At 35.6% G+C, this 20,533-nt stretch overlaps 3 protein-coding genes across 4 annotated transcripts in view; 1 reads left to right on the top strand and 2 right to left on the bottom strand.

Moving 5' to 3' along the window:
* Nucleotides 1-9,466, bottom strand: part of LOC131845700 (uncharacterized) — a 64,017-nt gene extending 54,551 nt beyond the window's left edge. The window contains exons 1-2 of the mRNA XM_059194802.1: nt 9,213-9,466; nt 7,569-7,825 (exon numbers count right to left, since the gene is read on the bottom strand). Coding sequence (XP_059050785.1) covers nt 7,569-7,825; nt 9,213-9,366 — 411 coding nt within the window. The 5' untranslated portion in view covers nt 9,367-9,466. The remainder of the gene's footprint in view (nt 1-7,568; nt 7,826-9,212) is intronic.
* A 401-nt stretch (nt 9,467-9,867) lies between these two features.
* LOC131845699 (proteasome subunit alpha type-6-like) lies at nt 9,868-15,829 on the top strand. 2 transcript variants are annotated; one of them, XM_059194800.1, is made up of 5 exons: nt 9,868-10,050; nt 11,183-11,359; nt 13,920-14,075; nt 14,877-15,150; nt 15,722-15,829. In XM_059194800.1, exons 1-5 carry the CDS (start codon nt 9,975-9,977, stop codon nt 15,777-15,779), a joined length of 741 nt encoding a protein of 246 aa, XP_059050783.1. In that variant the 5' UTR covers nt 9,868-9,974; the 3' UTR covers nt 15,780-15,829. The 2 variants fall into 2 exon arrangements, with proteins under 2 accessions (XP_059050783.1, XP_059050782.1); XM_059194799.1 differs by lacking the exon at nt 9,868-10,050 and having other exon boundaries at nt 11,089-11,359.
* Nucleotides 15,830-16,122: 293 nt separating this feature from the next.
* Nucleotides 16,123-20,049, bottom strand: LOC131845698 (uncharacterized). Its single transcript, XM_059194798.1, has 3 exons — nt 19,964-20,049; nt 18,620-18,894; nt 16,123-17,408 (listed from the first exon to the last, which is right to left on the bottom strand). The coding sequence occupies exons 1-3, from the start codon at nt 20,025-20,027 to the stop codon at nt 16,515-16,517; spliced, it is 1,233 nt and encodes a 410-aa protein (XP_059050781.1). The 5' UTR covers nt 20,028-20,049; the 3' UTR covers nt 16,123-16,514.
* Between the last annotated feature and the right edge of the window lie 484 nt (nt 20,050-20,533).

The following is a 20,533-nucleotide window of genomic DNA, read 5'->3' as shown; positions in this document are numbered from 1 at the left end:
TTGTAGGTATAATAGATAATCTAATAAAAATATATGAGAAAATTTCTAAGTTAAAAATTTTCAAAATTTTTCTAAGTGTTTGAGAAACCTAGGGAAAATTGGGCATAGGTTCCCCGTACCTTCGTTTTTTCGCTTACAATTCTAAGTCTAAAACTACACTTAATAACTATTAACACTATATGAAAATATTACAAGTCCCAAATAGACACTTAAATATTTTAAGTTTTTGATCTCTTGCAAATAAGGTTGAAATTAGTTCAGCTTATTAAACAGCTATTTATTTTTTATGTTTCTTCTCTTCGCTTGATATAAGGTTCAATTTCGCCTATCATTGAATTTTTAATAATTTAAATGTACTCACGGTTTCACTTCACATTCCACTCACACACTGATGGCACTGTGACGTAATACTTTCCTCCGCCCTTGACTCTTCTCCTGACGACTGCTCGCGCGCCGTCCGCAATTAGTTCCGCCGACGTCCGGTAGGTGGCGCCACCGTAGAACCGCCGACTGCTCGTACTACTTGCTGCACTTGAGTCAAGGGAACTCCTTTCCACAGCAATCCACTGCGACTTAGGAGTTGAACTGGTACCACCTTGAACTTGGTTAACACATCCGGCTCGAAGGACCAATGAACAAATAGGTACCGTGAGGTCAAAAAGCTGCTATTGAGGGTTCCAATTGAAACTACCATTCAATAGGGATGATAGGAATTTATTAAAAAATATTACTATAGGGAGGTCATTAAAACAAAAAAAATCTTAATAGCGCCATCTACATTTACCTGTGGCGCCATCTAGTTTGCACGGAGTGAACTAATATTACACATTCGTATCTATCTTAAACACTGTGATATGGTGAAATAGAGGAGAAAGGAAAATTGGATACTATTTTTAAATGGTTTATGTAACTTACCTTTTATGTATTTGTATACTACAGGATTATAAAATATTTTATGATTTGACTAATGAAGTTTCTGTATATTAATTAGTTATTATTAAATAGTCTCTGTGGGAGCAATGTTAAGATATTCAAAATACATAAGCTTTAAAATTATTATAGAAGAAAATTATGAGACACAGACAGACAAGATTGTTAGGAAAGTAAAGAGATATGGATATTCTAGAAAACTTTGCTGATGACCTTGGTAATGTGGTTATTAATAGGCTGCATAACATTCCATGCATGGAAATTCATTCCCATTCTATACAACCGTTTTATATTTATGAGAATTCCTGATTGTTGGTGTTTTATGCTATGCCTTTATGAGCATGTGGTTTGTTTTATTTAATATAACTTTGTTACCAAAGAGGATGAGACTGAAGTTAGTCGGTTTTATGAAGATAGCATTTCTATACTGTGGCAAGCTTCCAATTATCTTCTGTGAATCTACTGTACTGTAGAGGACAGTGCATGGTGATTTCGGTATAGCTATGACAGGAATATATAAGTAAAAAAAAAATAAAATAGGAAAAATCCTCAATATCTTGTGAACACAAGTTAATCACTGCAAATGTAACTTAGATTGAAAGTGAGATGTTGGTATCCGTTGGGATGAACAGTGATTCACAAGCACAGTATCAGTATAATTTATAGAAGAAAAAAATATATAAATAGTAATGATTCAAAAGAAAATTGTATCATATGTACAGGTATAAATACATATAGTAATGCCTATTTAACATTTAAATAGTATTGTGATTGATTGGATTGTAGGACGCCATATAATGAAATGAAAAATTTATAAGCTATATATATATATATATATAAGAAAATGGCAGAGACGACAGACAAAAGAAACGTAGGACAGCAGAAAAAAAGATAAGCAGATGACATAAGAAAAAAAAAGGAAACAACAGGAGAAGATTGGATGCAAACTTCCATAGAGAGAGACATGGATAGTCAGTATGGACGAGCTGGTTTATGAATATGGATACTGGCGTAATTTATGAGATTTTTATATGGTTTACTGATGGATAATAAACTACTTTATGAATAGCATATATGTAGAATGAAAAATAAATACTGCATGGTCTAAGTTGTAAGTTTTACATGTTATAGAGAATTATTTGTTGAGAAAATGTTTGCGAGCTGAGCCATTGTTCTTTAATTATAATGGTATTATAGTGAATACAAATTTAAGAAGCACAGGTAGTTAAAAGAAAAACAAAAACAAAAGGACAATTGATTGTTGTTAAATGTATGAGCATTAAAGTTTTGAAAAGTGTACATGGGTATACTAGATTTAAGTTGAAAGGATCCTATTGAACCTATAACTGTTTTAAGAGACCTTTATATCCAATGCAAATAAAATGAGAGACAATATAAGTTGTGGAAGTAAGGCTATATATCTGTCAATTTAATCCCAGGAATATATAAGAAAAGTTACTAGAGGATATAAATGAAAGTTAAGATATAAGAAAGTTAAATATTGTTAACAATAGATTACAGTTTACAGTTATAAATTACTGTTGTAGATGGTTTTGCCAATTTTATTAATTTCTAGTTAACCTTTGTTAAATCTTGAGATATTGTATCTATTAAGATTTTAATTGGTTGAAAAAAAAAAGAGTATAATCGAAGCGTATAATGCTAAATTAACGAGCATGTAAGAATTGTTGGTATACATGTTGACTCAATTGACTGGAATATGAGATTGGATGTGTTGTATTTAGACCATTGTCACTTTTGACATAACTGTTGAGTTGAAGTAAAATAAAAGTGTTAACTAAGGCTTTTAATAGTAAACTCATCAACATATAAGAATTGATGTTGTCACTTGCATAGCATACGAGAACGGATGTATTAAATAAGTGAGGGTGTTTTAATGTTGAATTGTACAAAATTACAGGTGTAGAGATATTGGAAGTTTATAATAATAACGGTGATGTTGTTTTCAAATATTTGGTTGATATTGATCAGATAAATAAGATTGAATTAAATTTAAAGCGTTGTCTTTGACGACGACGGAAGTTAACATTTTTATAAGTAATGATCAACGCAATCAAATGCTGGGCATTTGATTCCATAGATTAGTCTGAGCACCTATATGCACTTGTATGTGTGGCTGAACGCCCTTTGGAGAAAACGGATTGACTATTGTACTAACTAAATAGTTTAAATTGAAATTAATCCTTTCAGAATTGATTTTATGTGTCTGTTGTAATTAATGGGAAATTAGAAGAGGTGCTAATTTATAGAACCCAGACACCGTATACAGACACTTTAGAAATATTATGAATAAAGCGCTCGAGGTGTACAAGATAGTTACACTGCAAGATTGTAGTAAGGACGATCACAAGGTAAAATTTGATACACCTCTATGGAAAATAGTCGGTAAATATACGCGGTGAAGAGTTGTACATGAACGAATAGATCTGAAAGATTAAGGAATGCTAGTGATACAATGATGAGTTACAATCGATGACAAGCTGAATTATGAGCAAAATGGCTAATAGAACGGGCGGTTGATATGACAATGAAAAATGATTTGCAGTACTTTGATGAAATTATGAGATTAATATAATAATCATATGACTATGAATACGATTTATGGATTTTAAGGTAAATGATGGTGATTTAGATTTGATGATATACTGATGAGATGATTGCGCTGAGATCGCGGCTGATGGTTCCGTATACGTTAGTTCACGGAGAAAATGGGGATCCGCGTGTGCTCAATGCGACGTACAACGAACGACTCGTTTTTTGTTGATGCTACTCAAGATTTGGTAGATAATAATAGGAGTAGGGTATGTGGTAGTAATATATTGCATGTTCGTTCAGAAATTGGTAGATACTAGATATATATCAACCAGATATATAATTCGAATTTGGTACATAATTAAATTGAATTAACTTATGATTAAATGTTATAAAGTCCTTTAAAGCGTTGGAGAAATAGTAAAATGGAACCAGGAAATCCAGTTCTTAAAGATATGTAATAGAATAAAAAGTAATAGTAAATTTTGATGGGAGTGCATATAACCCATAGTTGAGTTGCAATGTAGAGCACTTGAGGCTGAAGTAAAAATAGCATAGTACCATAAAGAATATGACTAGTTGGAGGCCGTAACTCCTTGCGTGCGCAAGCGGTGAATGCCTCATTGAGATAATGACCAGTTGTTAAATATTTGATGTGTTTCAGTTGGAGATCGTAGTTCCTTGTGGCGGCAAGCAGTGGCTGAGTCTAATGAGAATCTGACCAGTTTGAGGCCGTAGCTCCTTGTGTGGGCAAGCGGTGGCTGAGTCTAATGAGAATTTGACCAGTTTGAGGCCGTAGCTCCTTGTGCGGGCAAGCGGTGGCTGAGTCTAATAAAATCCAGATCTGTTGAGACCGTAGTCATAGTGGGCAAGCGATGGCATTTTTTAATGTTTTGTTTTAACAGGTATTTCACTAATTAGCTAGGCAGCCGTGTTTGCAGAGATGCTGACTAGTACCTGGTGTGAAAAATTAAGTGATACAACTTAAGGCGGAAAAATATAACAAAGACTGAATTCATGATGTTGAAATGTAATGTGTAGTTGTCAGTGGCAACTTTCATATTTTAAGTATGTAAAGTATCTCAAACTAAATTTTATATGATTTTAATTTTATTATATTACCCGATGTTAACTGTTATGATAATATCGAATGAGGCCCTTCGATAACGTTGGATGGCCGAAGTGGCTACGAATACCATCGATAAAATATAAAGTGAATAGTAGGCTTACTAAATTCACGTTCGTTTGACGAAAGTTAGTAATTCGTTTTATGGAAATTGCGCAAGGTTTTACAACAAACTCCCAGAGTCTGTACTCAATTTGCTAGAAAAAGAAATCAAATGTGTCATAAAATATTTTCTTTGTAAAAAAAAAAAGCTTATTATAAAATTGAAAAATTTATAAATGTCATCATTTATAAATCAGTGTTTTTTTTTAGAAAATATCTAACTTGAAATTCATAGCGCTGTCAATGTTGTCTGATTGAACGGAGATTAAGTGCGTAGCGGTTTTTATGTTGATTGCCGCACGCCTAATCCTTGTTGTTAATTAAATATAAGTAAATCAATATTTATTTAAAAGAGCAACACACAGGTTTCTTGTTTATTCTTGTGATAAATCTGCGTTCCGAATAAGCGATAGATTCAAAAATCTTGACTGCTCAAAAGTGCTTGTGTTAAGTTTGTTTGAATAAAGATTATTTCTATTTCACATTAATCTGGAACAGTGGGTTTTGGTTTATGTTAAACTGGTGTTGTAAAGAAAATTGAGATCAGTATCTACAATCATTTATAGTTCCCTAAATGTACAGGGTTCAAAGGGTGCAATAGATTACTTGACCAGTGAGCTGATGGTATTGTTAAGTAAATCATAACTGAAATTCAATGAATTATGTTATATTAAAATAATTCTCTGGTAAATCAAGAGTATCGTCGAAGTAAAATAGTAGTAGTAGTATTGAGGGTATTAGAACCACTTGAATAATATTGACCTGTTATTTTCTATTGGTTAGGTGAAGGCAGGCAGCGATTTTGTTCTAATTTTATGTCACGAGAATAATACTTTCTCTTTATATTTTTTCTCTATATATGTAGGTAATTAAGTTTTACCTTTTGTAATGTGATATGTTAAATTTATCCGTTAAAATATTCATGATGAGAAATGTCAAGTTCTATTTTGGAGGTATAAAAAAAAAATGCAATGTTCATAAGATCGGAAACTTACATTGTGATGGTGATATGTTACAGTCTGACTCATAGAAGTCAATCACCGCCAAATAATTGTTTGTTACTCTAAAAGGTTGTTCATGTTTTTGGGTGATTTGGATTATGTAAATTAATATATGTTATGTTATATTTTGTGCATTCTGAATGCATGCCGAAACTTAGCTCTGTTAGTATTGATTTTAGATTGTAAACCTTTGACAGTATACTAAGATAGTCAATGTTATGAAAGTAATGTGTATCTTTAGTTTATTTAGTTAAGTATTTGTTATATGATCCTGTAGACACTATATCCTTTGATAAGCATGACTACGCTCATCAGTTACCTATGTGTCTGGGCCAGACACTATTGCAGGATGGCCGACTGTTAACTATCGTGTGACGCACCATTAATTAAAAATGGTAAAGTCAATAATCATGTAACCTGAAACGGAACGTCAGAGGCCAGAGCCAAAGTAATCTATGTGACATTGACAGGTGGATGACGGACGATTGAACGGAGGCAGCGGGAGTTTTGGAGCGAAAGTGTTGATATTATTATAAAAACAAATAAGAGATAGATAATTGTGAATATTGTAGGCATTGAGGTGTTTCTCTCCCTGACTAATCGGCATTACGCCTAAGTCGTCAGGATACTAGTGATTTTAAAACAAGGATTATTTAAAAGAGCAACACACAAGTTTCTTGCTCGTTCTTCTTGTGATGAGACAGCTTTCCGAACGAGTGGTAGATAAAAAACAAATTGTTATGACTATTCAAAAGTGCTTAAATTAAGTTTATTTGAATAAATGATTTTCTATTCTATTCTATTCTATTCTTATATTTATTACTAGCTGTGGCCGCGGATTCACCCGCCTGAAATTTATAGCCTATATGTTATTCTGATGTATCTAAACACGCGGTAGCGTGTCAAGTGTGTATATTTACACGAACCATTTGGAGCCACTTTTGACCCCCTCATAACTCAAAAACTCTTTCACATAAACCTGTTAAATTTGGTTCATATATTGAGACTTGCGAGATAAATATGTGTTCCAAATTTCATAAACATATCTCAAACGGTTATTTAGATATTAATGTCATATTCGAAATATTCATTCATATACGAAATATACTGTAGCCTTCGCAAGTTCTAAACATGTTACTTGTCGGTTCCTATTTTATTACTAGTAGTAACTAGCAATCGAAAGTAATAATTGGTATATGAGAACTGGCCAAGTTAGACCTTAGGCTACAGTATATTATCCTAAGTTATAAGAAGAAATGATATTTTATATTGTTACAAATACATTTCAGGACAGACCATTGAACTTGGCACCCATTTAGATCTCACCTCTTTTGTCGTAGAAGTCAACAATCAAGGCATATATCATAATATTAAACTCGGTTATCATTTCACATTTATGTTTTTGATGGGATAAGCTATATTACTGAAAAGCTACATCGATTTGCGTGAAAGAATAACAAACATCCATCCATACTCACAAACTTTTATGTTTATAATAATAATAATAATAATAATAATAATAATAATAATAATCTCAGGACAATTCACACAGCGCCATCTAGACCCAAGTTAAGCTAGCTAAAGCTTGTGTTATGGGTACTAGACAACTGATACAAATACATAGATGTTTTTTTTTTTTTTTTCGTAAATACATACATATTATACATAGAAAATACCCAGACCGATACAAACAATCATACTCATGAATACAAATGTTTGTGCCGTGCGAGGAATCGAACCCGCGACCATCGGACGTAAAGCGGTGTGCTAGACCGCTAGACTACCGAGGTCGGTTTATAATATTATTAAGATAATAAAAATATAGTTAGTCTATGGTAGTTATGGTATACACTCACCATTTTGGCAAGCATGGTGTCCATCTGCGGCTGGTGGGTGGCGGTGAGCAGTTGTCGTATCCTGGAGGCGTTGGCGACGCACTGTGCCATGCAGCGCTGCAGCGCGGCCGCCTGCCGCACCAGCGCTGCGCTCAGCGGAACACCCTCACCAGCACCGCCGCCTCCGCCGCCCCGCAGCACAGACTCCAGCACGTGAGCATGCTGCGACACGAAGTCTAGGCACCGCCGAAGCTCCACGGCCTCGCGACGCTGTCGCTCTGTTGGACAAACAATCATTGTAGGATTTTCAATGGGAAGTTACTTGTGAATAGATGCTGCTTGTAGGGACTGGGCTCTGATAAGTGAGACTGATTTATTTTATTACTCAAGTAATTATTTATTTATTTATATGAACTTTGCTATTTGGCAATGTGTGTTTACACATTTTTTTTTATATATAATTCTGAGCAATATTTATTTAAAAGAGCAACATGCAAGTTTCTAGTTCATTCTTCTTGTGATGAATCTGCGTTCCAAATGAGTGATGGAAAAAAAATTATGACTATTCAAAAGTGCTTATAATATGTTTATTTGAATAAAAATTGTTTCTATTTCTATAAGCTGGAATTATAATTTAACTGAAAAGACCTATATACAGTTTCTTGTTATATTAAGTAATATAAATGTACTATGTGTCTTACCATATTTTCTCACTGAACTATCTACAATTCTAGCATGCATATAAAAAAAATGTATGCGAAAGGGGTAAAAATAATGCCAATAACATGCTTTGGACAGAGTTGTACTTTGGCTTATGAAAAATACATCCATGGTAATTCTTATCAATTGCCATGAATGAGGACTATGGTGATATGCCACAATCTATGATGTGTTCAACGCACTGCTGGACAACATGCATGTGGAACAAATAACCCTTGTTAATATAAAGGGTATATATAATAAAATTACTTCATATATTTAAAAAATTACTTCATATATTTAAATAATAAAATTAAAAAATAAAAGAAAATATTGTGCCCATTTCCCACACACTTGTGGAGTGATTACCTCATTTTCTAACATAAAAGTTGTTGTAGTTGATACATAGGGCTAAATGAAAATAAATAAATTGTATTGATGCTAATTTATCCAATTATTGATATACTTAATTTTATTATTTTAATAAAAATCTTCTAGTGTTAATTTCTTAGAAATTTTATAGAGCATTATATTGGTGTTGAATTTAAATTAGTCTTTGTATTGAACATGATAAGATTGCTTATTGAATATGAAGTATTAAAAATATAAAAAAAAGGAATAATGCATTTTCATTCTCCAATAAAATATAATTCATGATAACACAATAAATAAATGGATTACTCATGCATTAGTTTATGCTGATATAATAATAATATAATGCAAAAAGGATTTTAATATTTATAACCACATACGAAAAATCAGTTTATTAACTTATGCACAGATAGCAAAATTATTGTGTTTAACAAAAAAAAACACTCGTCATTATAAAATTATGTCCGTTACGAATAAATTAATAAGGTACAGATTAGCAACAGTGTTAAATTATAGAGACTGAAGTATTTAGTAATTTAAATATATTTACATAGAAATGAGTATAGGCGGCAAAATAATATGCAAGATTCGTACCGTGAAAATCATATATTCTTTGCGTTCTTCTTAAATATTTCTCCTCTTGCAGCTGACGGTCAACCTGCGCTTGCTTTTCTCTGGTTTCCAGTACATCGAGAATAGAAGAAAATAAAGATTTTCTCTCATTTGTGTTTGTAACGGTTTCTTGCATTATGATGACAGAAAACGCTGGCTCTTAGTTAAACAGACAAACAAATGCTCGACTCCGAGGTTAATACTTCGAATTTAAATTAGTCTATTTAAAAAATATTAACTCAATTTAAACGAGATTACAAAATTCAAACAAAATTCAAATTGAGACAACAGATAAGAAGCTTTCACAAACAACAACTGAACTGACATGAGGGTTCAATTTCTGACCCTTTGACATGCGTTTTATTTTGACATTGACATCAGTACAGTGTAACCATCACTGATATTTCAAATTTTGTCCGCCATTAGTAGAATGTGGGAATTTTATAAAACGTTGTTGTTAAAATAGACATTTTAATGTAATTTAAGCGAAATAAAAATACACAATTGTATATATTTGATATAAACCGAATTTGCAATTTACTTTTTTAAAATAAAGATTTTAAAATTAAAAAAGATATTCAAATAGTCTATGACTCCCGTCGGTCGTTGCCTTGAAAAAATTGTACCCAGAGCCTTAAAATGATTTGACAATTCAGTAATAAAAAACTAAAGTGTTTTAAATTATCAATCTAATTATTTTGATTCTCATATTCATCAAAGTTTTCAATATATTAAATTTAGAAAATGGCAAGAGAAAGCAGCGCTGGATTTGATAGACATATTACTATTTTCTCCCCTGAAGGAAGACTTTATCAAGTTGGTATGTAGTTTTCTTTAAGCATCGGTATTTCGCTACTACACTATATGTAATTTTATAAGTTTTTTGTCATTGTTTCCAATAAAGATACAACATACATACTTAATAATATAGTAAAGATACAGAAATGTAAGAGAAGATCTATTCAATTTTCAATCATTGCCCCCTGATTTAATATTTTATTGAGGTTATCATTTAAAAATTTGTAATGTCATGCTTATGTTTACCCGGTTTAGCAGTTTATTAGTATATTTAGTAATTAGACACTAAAGATTCATAACTGTCCGTAGTCAAATAGAATGTCAAATAAAAATATAGGTATATAATAAAGTACTGAAAGTTATTAAAAATAATAATGACAAAAAATATTTTCAACTGAGTTTATTCTTCTTAACTGTAGTATCTAGCTGAACTGACACTGAAAGAGAGAACTGAAGTGGGAACTGGACAGTAGGGTTAGTGATAAAAATTTATAATCATAAGCAACCAAATTCTCCTATATGAATAAATTAGTTTGAATATAATTTAAAGTCTAAGCATTTATAAGGTCTTTGTAAATAGTTTTTGTCAAAATTTACAAAATTGTTTCAATATTTTAAAAATTGTTTCATGAATATAGCTGCACACATTTGCACTAGACTCGATTCACTGAAAATCAGTGTTTCGTTTATCAAGTAAATTATTGACTGCATATCTAAACCTTTTCATATCCCTGTGGCACATAATATATTTTACTTTATTGTTTTCATTTTACATGTATAAGTTAGTGTATTTTGTTTTTTTTTTATGTATAACTAGCAGACTGGGCCATGCGTTGCTGTGGCTAATAATAGAGGAATAATTTGCAATAAAATAATATTGGAACTATAAATTGAGATGTAAACTATCTTATCAAGTTGGATCAAATTGCACACAATGTTCAAACCAAATTTGCAATTGGTTCAGTAGTCCGTCTGCGGTGAACAAACAATGTGACACATAATTTTTATGTATAAATAATATATTGTTACACACATATTTATTTACAGCATTAATGTTGTTTGCATTATTTTCGATATGTATAAAGATTTTCTAAAAATATATCTGTCTAGGTTATTTTTTTATAATAGTGTCCCATCACACTGCAATGTTACAGAATATGCGCTAAAAGCCATCAATCAAGGTGGGCTGACGTCGGTGGCGTTGCGCGGGGTGGAGGCGGCCGTGGTGGCGGCGCAACGGAAGGTCCCTGACCGGCTGCTGGACCCCGCTTCCGTCACACACCTGTTCCCGTTAACCAGCAGCATCGGCTGCGTCATGACCGGCATGATAGGTAAACTTGTTTGAACAAGTTACATATCATCATTTTTTGATCATTGAGTCTCATTCCCAATGTTAGGGGGGAAATGGGATTGTTAGTAATGTGGACTATTGAACCCATTACTAGCAATGTACCATGTCAGGTTGACCTCCACGCGGTTCCCCCTGGAAACCATCGTGATAACTTCCTGGTGAATTTGTCACGATGGGCTAACTGACCTGACCTCACGCTCATCTTATCATCCTCCACTGGTGCCCCGCCAGCGTAAACCATTAGCGCAGGCGGGTGCACCATTCCATTATCATCCTTAAAAAAAAAAAAGTCTCATTCCCACAATAAATATGCTGAAGAATAGAATAGACAATAATTTATTCAAATAAACTTAATTTAAGCACTTTGAATAAATTTTTTTTTTAATCTACCACTCGGAAAGCTGTCTCATCACAAGAAGGAAAAAACTTGTGTGTTGCTCTTTTAAATAATCCTTGTAAGTTCACTTTAAAAGGCTTGATGAACTGATTTCAAGATGAAAGAGCCTAACAGATTTAGAATTCTTTTAAAATACAAATTCGTTTTTAATATTAACTCCCAGAAAATAGATGTTAAGTCATTCTACATGCTTGAAAAAAACACCCCAAAATAAATTTAGATAAAAGGAAAAAAAAGACCTGTCCGAACTTCGCATGAATCTATTATAAATCTTTGTATTACTCGGCTTGTTCTATACTACAACACTAATGAAATTTTATTTATTTGCGTATTATACAGTTAGATATTATAATATGTCCAGGTAATAATATTATTGGCAACTGTTTAATTGCCCCAATTTACGGGCATGCAAATTTTGGGTATATTAAAATGGAATAATTTATAATATTATAATTTAAAATTAATGTCTTATGTACCATTCTAATTATATAGTAATAAAAAAAAAAAAGTCAACAATCATCACACAAATATTCTTTGATGTCATAAAAACACTTGTCCAGCAACCAGTAATATAATCGATTTTTTAATTTATTTAAAGGCATTTTTCTCAAGTCCGGTGGTAATTTATTAAAGATTTTTTGTGCCATAAATGATACATTCCTTTGGTAAAGCGTCAAATTGCTCTTTGGTACCAATATTTTATTTCTTCTCTGTGATCTGAGACAGTCTTTTATCTGATCATGTGTGCTAAACAAGTTTGGATGTTGTTTCACAAACGTGCAGATATCAAGTATATACATACAAGGCAACGGAAGAATACCAAGTTTCTTAAATAGAGGTCTACATGATTCTCTGCATCCGACATTGCAAAGGGCTCTAATACATTTTTTTTGAGCTTTAAAAGCTCTATCTATGTCACATGAGTTGCCCCAGATTAGCAATCCATAACGCAATACAGAAGAAACAAACCCATGATACGCATTGAGCGCAGTTTGTAAAGTGGCCACTTGTCGGAGTCTGAACAATGCAAATACAAATCTATTAATTTTTCTGCAAATATTGTCAACATGTTTTTTCCAATTCAAGTTTTCGTCTAGTGTAATTCCTAAAAATGTAGTAGAGTCCACTTTGTCTATTTTTGTTCCATCATGCAATATATTTAAGTCAATTTTTGGGCTGGAGTATGTCTTGAAATGAATGCATTTAGTCTTTTGTAGATTAATTTTCAAGTTATTATTATTTAGCCATAGTATAACTCTATCCAATGCACTATTAATATCTTTATTAAATGTAGCTAAATTTGTACACTTACATAGTAATGTACAATCATCTGCAAATAGAATACACTTTTGGTCAACATAGTCTGGCAAGTCATTTATGTAAAGGAGGAAAAGTAATGGGCCCAGAATACTTCCCTGAGGAACTCCATTTCTATTAAATTTAAACTGAGAGTGTACTGATTCTCTTACATTTTTTTGCATACTCATTAATTCGGTATATTGACTTCTGTCTTGTAGGTAGCTTCTAAACCAATCCAATGAAATTCCCCTGATACCTAAATTGTCCAATTTGTTAAGTAATGCTTCATGTTCTACCATATCAAAAGCTTTTGTCATATCAAGGAATAGTGCTATTGTTGGTATTCTATTATTAATATTTTCACAGATATCTTTTATTAAGTGGTAACATGCAAGCGATGTAGATTTTCCTCTCTGGAAACCAAATTGCATAGGTTTGATGACATTATTCTTCACAATAAAATCGTTTATGCGGTTAGCCATAACTTTTTCAAAAATTTTCGCAAAGTTTGAGATTAAAGCTATTGGTCGGTAATTATTTATGTCTAAAGTATCGCCTTTCTTGTGAATAGGTTTGATCACAGATATTTTGAGACGGTCCGGAAATATACCTTTCTCCATCGATAAGTTAATCACATAAGATAAAGGTATAGCCAGATGATGTGAACATAATTTGATCATTTTTTTTGTATTTATGTATTATACATATAAACTTTCCTCTTGAATTGCTCTATCTATTAAAAAAACCGCTTCAAAATCCGTTGCGTAGTTTTAAACATTTAAGCATACATAGGGACAGACAGATAATGACAGCGACTTTATTTTATACTATGTAATGATTGCAGCGGACAGCAAGTCCCAGGTACAGAGAGCACGCTACGAAGCAGCTAAGTGGCAGTACAAGTATGGTACGGAGATACCGGTGCATATCCTGTGTCGCCGTATTGCCGACATCTCACAGGTGTACACACAGAACGCTGAGATGCGCCCACTTGGATGCAGTAAGTATTAAAAGGTTACTTAAAATATTTATTCTGTTCAACAATTAAAACTTATCATTCTCTCTTGAGTAATTTTTGGAAGATTGTTTAGCTATTATATATCTTACTGGCTTTTGTCCGCGGCTTCGCTCGCGTTAATTTATCCCCTTAGGGATGGAAGTTATCAAAATCCTTTATGCATGCAGTCTCAGCCCGATCGGTTTAAAATTGACAAAGTTTCATACAAACTTTCATCCCCTATTTTATCCCCTTGGGATAACGACAACAATTAAGTAATAAAAATTGCAATTAATATAAAATAAAAAAATCCTTATAAAAATATATATGATGCGACCCGCTGTGCAGAATAAAAATGTTTTTGGCCCTTGAAGATTTATATCATCATCAGCCCACTGCTGGACATAGGCCTCTCCCAAGGCACGCCACTGGGCACGATCTTCAGCCCTTCTCATCCAGTTACTACCCGCAACCCTACGTATGTCGTCGCTCCACCTAGCTGCGCGGCGTCCTACACTACGTTTGCCAATTCATAGTCTCCACTCTAGAACACGTCTACTCCAGCGAGCATCGGTTCTGCGACAGATATTACCAGCCCACTGCCACTTCTACTTGCAGATAAGAGCTATGTCGGTGATCTTAGTTCTCTGGCGAATTACTTCGATTCGGATTTGATCCCTCAGAGAAACTCCAAGCTCTCCATAGCTCGTTGAGCGACTTTGAGTTGGTGGACCAGTCGTATTGTCAGTGTCCACGTTTCGGCACCGTAAGTGAGTGAATGATTTATATATGTATTTGTTTCAGGTATGATGTTGGTGGCGTACGACGAGGAAGCCGGCGCGAGTGTGTACAAGACAGACCCGTCGGGGTACTACTGCTCGTACAAGGCTGTAGCGGCGGGCGCCAAGGCCACGGACGCCAACGCCTACCTCGAGAAGAAGCTGAAGAAGCGTGCAGACCTCGCCGCCGATGACGTCATCCAGCTCGCCATCTCCTGCCTGTCGCAGGTGCTGTCCGTGGACTTCAAGTCCTCAGAGATCGAGGTTGGGGTGGTCAGTAAGGACAACCCTAAATTCCAGTAAGTGTGCATTATATTGTAGTTTTTTTTTATTTAAGTTTTGGATTTGCATTCTCATCTTACCATCATTCACTGGTGCCCCGCCAGCGTAAACCGTTAGCGGAGGCGGGTGCACCATTTCATTATCATATACAAAAAAAACATATATTGTCAACCAAGTGTAAAAGGGATAATCTATATCTAAATATATATAACTCAAAGGTGACTGACATAGTGATCTATCAACGCACAGCCCAAACCACTGGACGGATCGGGCTGAAATTTGGCATGCAGATAGATGTTATGACGTTGGCATCCGCTAAGAATTTTGATTAAATCTACCCCCAAAGGGATAAAATAGGGGATGAAAGTTTATATGAAACTTTGTCAATTTTAAACCGATCGGGCTGAGACTTTGCATGCATAAAGCTACTATGACGTAGGCATCCCGTAAGAAAGCATTTTGATAAATTCCACCCCTAAGGGGATAAATTAACGCGAGCGAAGCCGCAGGCAAAAGCTAGTTTAATATAATGTTTGTAAATGTTTTCAATATTGCTACTTCAAAGTGTAATAAGTCTTTTATTTTCAGTGTGCTATCAGAGAGCGAGATCGACAGACACTTGACGGCTATCGCTGAAAAGGACTAATTAAAGTATCTAATAAATATCTAATTTTTTTAAATAAACTCTATAATATACTTTAGTTGTTTTAATTTTAAGTTTAAATTTGAATGGGCAGAATGTTATTATCTTATTATGTAATACATTTTTGTGTTAATCTATACATATAAATAAAATTGGAGTGTCTGTTTGTAATATTGAAATAACCGTTTTTTACTACATGCATATCAATATAAATACGTAAACCAAAATAACATTTTTTACAATTTTTATCTGTCTGTCTGTTTGTTCTGGCTAATCTCTGAAATGGCTGGATCTATTTTGACAGGACTTTTTTGGCAGTAGATGTAATAAGGAGTAATAATGTAAATAATAATAATAATTACTCTTTATTGAGATACGGTACATACACCAAAATAACATTTTTTTATAACGTTTCTCTGTCTGTTTGTTCCGGCTAATCTCTGAAATGTCTGAACCGATTTTGACGGAACTTTTTTTGGCGGGTAGCCGATGTAATAAGGAGTAACTTAGGCTACTTTTATTTTAGACAAAGTTAAATTCCACGCAGACGAAGTCGCGGGTGCAGCTAGTTAAATACAAAATCAGTAAAAGTGGCATTTCATACACACAAATATATTATGTTCTTATCCATAAAGTTCAATATCTTACAACCACAGATAAGACTAACAACGTACTGACTCGTTAGTATAAAGTTTAATATCGACACGTGGGTCATCTACTGCGTACTACATTGAGAAATTACTCATCACTAGTTAAATCGGTCAATACACCGAAATCTGAGATATTCATTCGAAGATCACTAGGCACGTCTGTAACTACTTTGGTGAAATTCTGTAAGCTGCAACAAAACGCGAGCCCGTACACGGGCGTTTCGTAGTTACGGTTTTTCTTCAGCTCGTGGATCCAATTGACGGCGTTACAGGCACTGTCACAGAACACGGCCTCCTTGATCTCGCTGACTGCCACGAACGGGTCGTTCAGGACCACTACGGCTAGCGCCCGACGTCGACTGTAGTCGACCACCACCATCCAAATGTACTTCGGTACTGGGAACCTTTCGCCCGCCTTTAAGAACAGTCGAGTTTGGTGATGGCCCGTTCGCATCTCGGCGACTCCCTGCGTACCCGTAACGACGGCGACGGCTCGCGAATGTGTGAGTCTGATCGCGCGAGCGACGTCGCGCTGCAAGTGCAGCAAGTTGCCCGCCGCTACACTGCGCCACACGGCCGCTTTGTTCGACGCGAAGTCTGTCACGCGCATGTTCTGGTCTTCGAAGTAGTGCGGACTGAGCAGTTTGACCGCAGTCAGCGTCTGGTCTGCGAACGTGTGGGGCTCGTGCTTGAGCAGCTCGTGGAGGCGGCGGTTTAAGCGCGCGTCGTCAGAGTACAGCATCTCTGCGTCCTGGCGGTTCTTGGCGTCGAACATGTGGTTGAAGTTGCCGAGTAGCGTTAGGGGCGCGGTGTGGTGTGAGTGGGGGGGTAAACGGAGGTCGTTGCCCCGCGCGGCGGTGAGGTGCGCATGCCGCAACAGACCACGATCCGCGTCGTAGCACAGCGCAGCCACGTGCGCCACGCGCCCTCCCCCCGCGCCCTGGTACGCGCGGCCCTGCAGCGGGGGCGCACATCCGGCCACCTGACAATAACATTAAAAAAAACTTAACATACCATCACCACTATCACCACAGGGGGGAAGGGGATTGTTAGTACCATGTCAGGTTGACCTCGTGGTCTAGAAACCATCGTGATAAATTCTTGGTGAATTTGTCACGATGGGCTTACTGACTTGACCTCATGCTCATCTTATCATCCTCCACTGGTGTCCCGCCAGCGTAAACCGTTAGCTCAGGCGGATCCACCATTCCATTATCTTTCCAAAAAAAAAAACTATCACCACATGGTATTCTAGATAGAGTTCTCAGATTCTTAAGGTCCAGCAACACGTATGTGACACCTCTGATGTTTCAAACTGTCCTGGATTTTTAGACCATATAGGCCGCGGCCTGGGGGCGGCAGATTTCAGAGGGAGATCGGTCACTCGATTTCAGATCATATAAGTGAAACAATTAAATTAGAGAAAATTATTATTTTAGAAATGTATATCCATGGGGCGGAAATAAAGTGACCTACACTCATCTATACATACAAATAAAATTGGAGTGTCTGTCTGCAATTTTGAAATATCCGTTTTTTACTACATCCATATGAATATAAATACTATACTGTACATAGTCCAACATTTTTTACAATTTTTGTCTGCTTGTTTGCTCTGGCTAATCTTTGAATTGGCTGGACCGATTTTGACGGGACTTTTTTTGGCAGGTAGCTGATGTAATAAGGAATAACTTAGGCTACTTTTATTTTAGGAAAATAAAGTTAAATTCCACGCGGACGCCGTTGCAGGTACAGCTAGAATTTTTTTTTTAAACCAATTTTGGTTTCAAACATCTACAGGCTACAACGGTAACCGCTTACCATTAAATGATCGTATTCTTATTTGCCACTATCGTAGTGTAAAAAATGGGATAGATACAGTCATTGTCATCATCGAATTAGAAAAGAGGAGATCCGCAGAAGTACCAGACATAGCCCGAAGAATTACAACACTGAAGTGGCAATGGGCAGGGAACATAACTTGTAGGACAGATGGGCGTTAGGGCTATAAAGTCCTCGAGTGGCGACCACGGACCGGAAGACGCAGCGTGGGAAGGCCTCCAGCAAGGTGGACCGACGATCTGGTCAAGATCGCTGGAAGGCATTGGATGCGAGCAGCTCAGGACCGATTGTCGTGGAGATCTTTGATCTATGTCCAGCAGTAGACGTCTTCCAAGTAGTTAAATAACTCACCTCATGCAATACATCTTCAAACACGTTCTCCTGGCAGCCGAGCTCTATCAGGTGCTTGAGCGACCCATCGTGAGGCACCCTGTAGCGTCCCTGTTTGCAGACGACAGTGAGCGTGTCCCTCAGAGGGTACGCGAGGAACTTCCCTCCGCTGCACACCAGCACCACCTCATCTCCCGCAGCCGCTGTGATGGTGCCGTTCTCGGAGCGGTGTGACGTCACCAACGGCATGTTGTCCGGGATGCACTCACGACATTCCAGCTCGATGGTACACGGAGCTGGGAAATATTGAAATTTCCTGATAACTTGAAGTTGAAATTTCCTGATAACTTGAATTGTAATCGCCCACTTGTCTAGTACTGGACAAGTGATAAACATAATATTTTATGTATATTTTGTGTATTTATATTATTTTGAATAATAATATCTCAGGACAATTCACGGAGGGTCTTCTAATCCCAAGCTGGCAGAGCTTGTGTTATGGGTACTAGACAACTGATATAAATACATAGATATTTTTTTCGTAAATACATACATTATACATAGAAAACACCCAGACCGATTGAAACAATCACAATAATTAATACAAATGTTTGTACAAGGAGGAATTGAACCCGCGACTGTCGGTCGTAAAGCGGTGTACTAAACCGCTAGGCATTGTCAATAGATAATATTTTGAAGCACATTTTTAAATTATTTTTATTTTAAATAATTATATCTCAGGACAACTCATCCAACGCTATCTAATCCCAAGCAAAGCAAAGCTTGTGTTATGGGTACTAGATAACTATAATATACAGATACAAATGTTTGTATCGTGCGAGGAATCGAACCCGCGTTCCTGAGGGGCCCATCCCCTAGTTAGTAATGTGGATTGATAACCCCATTGCTAGCAATGTACCATGTCAGATCGATCTCCACGCGGTTCCCCCTGTTAAACCATCGTGTTAAATTCCTGGTGAATTTACATTTAACTGATACAAATACATAGATATTTTTTTGTTTTCGTAAATACATACATGTTATACATAGAAAACACCCAGAACGATACAAATAATTATACACATGAATACAAATGATTGTGTCGTGCGAGGAATCAAACCCGCGACCATCAAATGTAAAGCTGTGTGCTAGACCTCTAGACCTCGGTGGTCTAGCGGTCTAGCACACCTCATCATTATTATTATTATCTAATTATAATTAAAGACTAGGTTACTATAATTGGCTAAGATTGTAAACTTCTCAATTGTAAAATAATAGCAATGATATAAGCTGTTGTTATCCCAAATAAATAAGACTGTATTTTATTTAAAAAAAATAGGAAACATAATATTTTAAAGTACTTACAGTCACTAAATGCAGCGTATTTAAAACAAAACACGATTAAAACAGCACGCAGTAAGGTGTCCATGGTCGCTCAATCCAGGATGCTGAGGGGCGACTGCGAGATGCCACGGCGCTCCTCTGGCCAACCGATAACAGAGGGCACAGGGCAGCACGGGCGAGACAATAACATGTTTTGTTTTCAATAGACCTATTTACAAAACGTATTTCCTGTATAACAAAAGGGGCAGGTAGCATATTTAAAATTATCGTTACAAATGTATACTACAAAATAGTAAGAAGTGATACCCTCGTAGCAAGTTGTGGGATTTCATAATCTAAATATATATAACTCAAAGAGGACGGATCGGGCTGAAATTTGGCATGCAGGTAGATCTTATGACGTAGGTTAAGACGCTAAGAAAGGATTTTGATTAATTCTACCCCCAAGGGGATAAAATAACGGGATGAAAGTTTGTATGAAATTTTGTCAATTTTAAACCCAATCGGGCTGAGACGATATAATAAGGAGTAGGTACTTAGGCTACTTTTTTTTTTTAAATAAAGACAAATTCCACGCCGTCGCGACGCGTC

The sequence above is a fragment of the Achroia grisella genome, unplaced genomic scaffold, assembly GCF_030625045.1.
Source record: "Achroia grisella isolate CSIRO2021 unplaced genomic scaffold, CSIRO_AGI_Agris_v1 utg478, whole genome shotgun sequence".
Taxonomy (NCBI): Eukaryota; Metazoa; Arthropoda; class Insecta; order Lepidoptera; family Pyralidae; genus Achroia; species Achroia grisella.
This window is presented reverse-complemented; position numbering and strand designations above follow the sequence as displayed.